The sequence below is a fragment of the Papaver somniferum genome, chromosome 7 (genome assembly GCF_003573695.1).
Source record: "Papaver somniferum cultivar HN1 chromosome 7, ASM357369v1, whole genome shotgun sequence".
NCBI classification, from domain to species: Eukaryota; Viridiplantae; Streptophyta; class Magnoliopsida; order Ranunculales; family Papaveraceae; genus Papaver; species Papaver somniferum.
The window spans coordinates 8,417,951-8,424,009 of NC_039364.1; the positions used below are offsets into that span (position 1 = coordinate 8,417,951).

Consider the following 6,059-nt stretch of genomic DNA (forward strand, 5'->3'; position numbering starts at 1 on the left):
AACTCTGTACCCGTTTCTTTCCTATCCTCTGATATATCTTCTAAGCATCACGATTAGCCATACGAATCCAAGAATACGAGTCATCAGATTCATAGCTTGTCGCTGAACAACACGAGCAGGTGGATTGTGTAATAAGAAGATGGCAGTTGTAGATTGGTTCACCCACTCTTTAAATTTGAGTTGATTGTTAGAGGCATTTGCCATTTTATAGACTGTTATGTAATTTTAATAATTCAAGAACATGGATGTTATGATAAAAATTGATCGAGGGTTTGAAATAAACACTAATTTCAGAGGGTGAATACAATGTCTATTAGTCAGGGAAGAAGATGCAGTAGTTCTTGGCCAAATAAAAATCCTCAGCCGGCAATAAACTTACCGGATTCGAACCAACCAGTGACCTAAGGATTAAGCTGTAAACTACTGCAGTCCTCCGCTCTACCAACTGAGCTAAGGTCGGATGTTTGCTGCTGATCACAAATTTAATTTTGAAATACTCATAGATACCAAGCACCCATTTTGATCTAAATGCAACCAACCAGTTCATAGATTTTATTAAAAATTTAGCCCACCTTCTTGAACTTTGTCCACTACCATCTTCAAACTGGTCATTGAATGTTCAGATCGTCGTCTTAAGTCTTCCAAGAATGTGGTTCCCTAAGACTGCTTCCAGCTCCTCTCGCTTAGTCAATCTGTGTTGCTAACCTGTCATCATCATATGTTCAGTTTGAGGGGGTGGTTTTGCTTATATAGGTCAAACTGACATTAAGATTTTGTTTCAGTTTTGTCTGGTTGTTCACTTTATTTTATTTATTTTTATTTATTTTTTTTGGCGAAAAAGAGGAAGATCTCCATACATTGATAGAACTTACTGATGGTCTCATCTAGTAGGAAAGAGTATTGGTTACAGTCCAATTGTAAATATTTAGGTATGTGATAATACCTTCTAAACATGTCACTTGTTGTTGTTTAAACATTCCCTTCGTTTGTATGGTAAAATTGGAGGAGGTGTTACGAGTATAAGTCAATCTGTGTTGGCTCAGTCTTGTACTGTTATGTCTTCGCTAAATGTACCTATAAATACCTGTATCCCCTGTGTAATATTGTAATGAATAATAATTTCTGCGGCAACACATTTTAAGTTTTCTCAAACTTTCACCACCACCACCGAACACCGAGGCTTGAACACTTAACTTCCTGGTTATTTAATTGTAACAACAACTCGAGTAGGTGAAAGAGACCCACTGATTTTTTAAGAACAAATTTTATAATTGTTGCAATCGATAACCTCTCCGATGATCTCCATTGATGATAAATTTCCCACTCTATTGTGATTTTAGTCGCTATAGTTTACTCCAACACCTTATAGTGAAAGAATGTTGAGAGACATTACACGAAACTTTGACTTACCGAAAATCAACTTAACTACACATCCTACCTGAATATGAAAGTCATACTTATCACATCTCCATCCAGGATGATCTGTATCTCATGAAGATGAAAGTTGGACTTCCGTTGAGGATACTGTACAATCCTTAAAAAACTAAACATAAATGTCATGCAAAATGGACATGAGCATGGAAATGTTAGCATGACCATGGAGTAACGGAAGATAAAGCAAGATTGTGGCAAACACGAGGATGGAAATGTTTGCATGGGCGGGCTGTGCTTTACATTTTATAGTACAGAAAACATTTCGACATTGATTATCTGGCTCTGTTTAGAACTGTATTTATACATCAGTGCCAAGTTGCCAACCAAAGTACTGTCGCTGTACACCATAGAAAAGGTATATTTACCTACTGTATTTATACATCAGTGCCAAGTTGCGACCAAAAGTACTATCGCCGTATACCATAGAAAAGGTATGTTTACCTATGCACTCTCACATACCCACACAACAAAAAGTTCGGGTATACGGTTTTTAGGTTCCCAAGGGAGGAGTCGCTAAATCAATCAACCCTTTAGCTGATAAGTTTGTTAATGAATCTGCAATAACTTTGGCACTTGATTTCATATAACCACCTGTAAACAAACACGCGTTTCAGTTCAATAAAAACAAGAAGAGAGATCAAACAGAAAACACAGGACAGAAAGAAGTTGCCCTTGGGGAAATTGGGCTTTATGAAAGTAACAACCTACATATCCTAAGCAGATCATTCATCTATGGAAACCTGCATTCAAACTTTGAATGAAAATGGATGTGAAGGAAATGATTTAGACAATCCCACTCACCCATTCAGTCGCGGCGCCAGAAAATCTGCTATGGTGAGGCAAAACATTTTTAGGGTAGGCAAAAGGAAAAAAAAAAGGCTTAGGAGCCAACCCTTGCCATGGGTTGGCTCCGCCACTGCATCCATTGAAAATGCTTATTAAACTTTGATTATCAACATGTACAGCTGGCCAAGTAAGTTGACATGGAATGTACTTAGTATCGCTACCAATTCCATGCTCAGAGAATGTGGTCCATAAAGCACCTCAGGATGAGCAAGACACAAGCAGGACTGTATTCATGGGTACATAAAATTTATGCCGAATGCATCAAACCTCCCCCTTCATCATTTCCTGATGTAAGCATAACAAAAGGAAATACCTGATGTAAGCATAACAAGAGGAATGTTCTTTTCTTTGGCAAATCTGAACACCTTCTCATCTCTACTGGCTACTCCATCAGGGCTCACCTAAAAGTTGAATAGTCATCATATTAATAATGTCATCACATGATCTAATAAAACTGTATTTCATCTTCAATCTTGTTTAGTATTTGCTACTTTAAGAAAGTTAGAAATCAGAGTGTATATAAAGTTTTTGTATCCGGCAGCTGAATAATCTATTGTCAAAAAAGAGATTCCTGGAAAATGCAGATAGAAAGATAAGTGCTTCAGATGTGGAGTGTGGCAGACTAAATTACCTTCAACTGTCCCAGAGGGTCTCCATCGAGGATATCAGTGCCAGCATTGTACACAACCAACTCAGGATTGAAATTATTCCCAGCAACCTGGAATTTACATTGAATAGCCCCAGTTTCTGTTAAAACATCATCTACTAACTACGTACTAAAATGAAAAATCCAACATATTCATTTGCATGCAAGGAAATCTTTCTATTAGTCATTTGTTGATCAACTAAAGACAATATACATAATTGATTGGTTTATGTTTATCCAACAGTAAGCAATATTTGGTACTTCATCATGGTGATAGCATGTTCCATAAGAACACTTGTAAATCAACTTTAGCCTTTTGCTGTCTAGAATAGAAAAACAAGATAATGAAATAGAAGGGCTTAAAATTTCAACCAAGCAAACTGAACGATCATGTCAAGTCTCACTATCCATGTTTGTAAGGCAAGTAACATATTTTGCAAATGCTTATTAACAAGAAGTATAGATAGTGATCATGAATCTCCGGACATGCATACCTCAAGTGCTTTATCTAATTGTTCCAAATACACTTCTGTTGGAGTCCCGCTCTGTACTTGGACACTCTGATCAATGTAAATTCTTGCCTTAAAGTCCTACAGTAGCAAGAAAAAGAGATATATGAACATTAAAAGGAGTAATCAGAAGGTAGCACAAGTAACTGTCAACGTGATTTAAGAGATAGTTACGGAAGGAATAATTGCAATTTGATTCCAAGATTATGTAACAGTAACTTAATGGGGAATGTCTTACAAAGGGATAAATATCGGGATTGTACATGTCCAGGATATAAACTCTACCTGTAGGTATCACATTATCAGCAAAATGCATGAAGAGAACCATTAATATCTTTCGAAGTAAAATTAAAGGAAACCTACTATCATTTCCAAAGTCCATTTCATGTCCATTCCCCTGATGCGCATCAAGGTCAATGATCATCACCCTGCACAAGTTTGCAGACAAATAATAGAATTTGAGGAAGCAATTGATACATATTGACTCAGACTGTGAAAATAAGGAATACATTTACTTGAAAGAATAAGAGTCAAGGCGGCACTTTGTAAGTTAGTGGCCGCTAATTGAACTTTGTGAAAGATGGAATCTGGTAATTACCTTGAAATATTCAACCGAGTAAATGCAAATATAATGCAAAGAGATATGTCTGCATAGACACAGAATCCACCTCCTTTATCAGCACAGCAATGATGAAATCCTCCACCAACATTAATTGCCCATCCCCGCTCTTTTGCAAGCTTTGCTGCCAAAATAGTTCCCCCTACCTGTTGCAACACATTTTCAGTATATTTAACAAAAAAGGGAATAGAGGAAGATCATTAAAACGTCGGGGACTCGGGGTTTCACCTGCTTGCGAAAAGGGTAAAGAACTTTTTGCTGCACAAGACAATTTGGTAGTAACCCAACAGGCGGGACCTAAAGAATACACGAAAGTTATCATTAAGATCGGTTAATTGCTCATTCAAGAAAAGCATTTGAATCCACAAAAACACATCAAGCTCCACTCCGAACTACATTATGCATAATGCTATATATCATGTTGCCAAACCGAAACATCTAAAACAAACTACATCAATTTGCCACATCCAAAATATCCACAGCTTCGGATAATATGCGGTTCCACATACCTCGATTATGACAGCAACCTTATAACTGTTCTTCAAACTACTCAAATATGATTCCGAATGTACCTGTTCACAAGTATCTGGAGTAAGCAATTCTCTTTAGAACGATCCAACATCCATTACAATGAAGGCGTTTTAGGGGCTTTACAATTACAAATTGCAATCAACATTTACCAATTCCCAAGTTCAAAAAATCTGAATCTGTTACCTTTTCAGTGTAACTAGCACTAAGAACCCAAGGGAAAAAAAAACAAAAAAGACAAAATGACAACGAGAGTTCTAAAGATCGAAAAATTACCACTAAGAGATCATTATTTGAAGCTTCCAAAGGCTCAACAATCCGACTTCGTTCCAGTACACCATCCTTTATAAGAAATTGACAAATTCGACCCCATTTTGATGAATCAAATGGATGCCTATACACAAATTCATAACATTTCATTTGCAAGATTAAAAAAATCAATTCAGCCACAAAAAGATTAGATTTTTATTACAATTTCTTCAATTTCTGAACTAATAAGTGAGAACCAAAGACTCAAATACTTACAATTTCTCTATACCGAAGAAGGCTATATCATAAGAAGATGAGTAAATTAAAGGGACCATAGAGAGTGGAACATCAAAATAGAGTTTACTGGAATGGATTCGATTTCTTCTTAGAGTTTCAGCATCTACTGATGAAGATGAAGAAGAAGCTCCTGGGATTACATTTATTGTAGATGAAGTACTCATGATTTTTTCTGGCAATGGAATTGTACAGTAGAGGATTCTTCTGGGGTATAACTTTTAGAATGGAGAAATTTTCAGGGAAATGGTCAATCACATTGTTCCTTGACTTTAACAGGCCGTTGACGGATGGGAGCAGGAAATGACAGAACACGTTGGTCGATTTGGCGAGTGTGGTCCTGGTGAATTTTCTCAACGGGCCGTATTATATGAATAAGAGTGTTCTACTAGGCCCGCCATTTTAAACAGGGCAAAAACCATGTACACACATAAAAAGTGGACTCCGTCCTCGGGGAAATGTGTCCCATTTTTGGGTTTGTGTGTCTAACTCGTCCAAACAGAGCTGGCAAACGGGCGGGTCGGGCTTGCCCGTTACGGGTTACACGGGTTCGGATTAATACGGGTTAAAACCCGCCGGTCAGTTTTCTTAACGAATGGTCAACTCTTCAACCCGCGCCCGTAACGGGTTAAGCTTGCGGGTTCGCGGGTTACTTAGCCCGTTTCTGGTTACTCAACTAAGTGACTGAGTCAACTCACCAGAAACCAATTTGAAAGAGTTTCCTCCGATATCTGGTCTATTTCCGGTCATATTCAGGCCATCTAAAGCTCCTTCTCTGCAACCTAACAATAATCTCTAATTCATTTTATATTTAGATTCAATTCAATCAACTTATCAACACTTCAACAAAATTGTCGCACCAAAATTTAAGATCAAGAAAATTAAAATACTTAAGTAACTTAGCCACATTAGTTTTGTAGTTCTGTACTTTAAA

General features: G+C 37.3%; 1 protein-coding gene across 2 annotated transcripts; it reads right to left on the reverse strand.

The window, feature by feature from the left end:
• Positions 1 to 1,675: 1,675 nt before the first annotated feature.
• Positions 1,676 to 5,355, reverse strand: LOC113295178 (histone deacetylase 2-like). Of its 2 annotated transcripts, none has more exons than XR_003332791.1 (11): positions 5,108 to 5,355; positions 4,859 to 4,976; positions 4,564 to 4,626; positions 4,283 to 4,351; positions 4,034 to 4,200; positions 3,799 to 3,863; positions 3,674 to 3,720; positions 3,421 to 3,516; positions 2,912 to 2,998; positions 2,236 to 2,681; positions 1,676 to 2,025 (listed from the first exon to the last, which is right to left on the reverse strand). XR_003332791.1 is itself a non-coding variant. In XM_026543532.1 (11 exons), the coding sequence occupies exons 1-11, from the start codon at positions 5,290 to 5,292 to the stop codon at positions 1,925 to 1,927; spliced, it is 1,086 nt and encodes a 361-aa protein (XP_026399317.1). In that variant the 5' UTR covers positions 5,293 to 5,355; the 3' UTR covers positions 1,676 to 1,924. The 2 variants fall into 2 exon arrangements, 1 of the variants encoding a protein (XP_026399317.1); XM_026543532.1 differs by having other exon boundaries at positions 2,594 to 2,681.
• Positions 5,356 to 6,059: the final 704 nt, after the last annotated feature.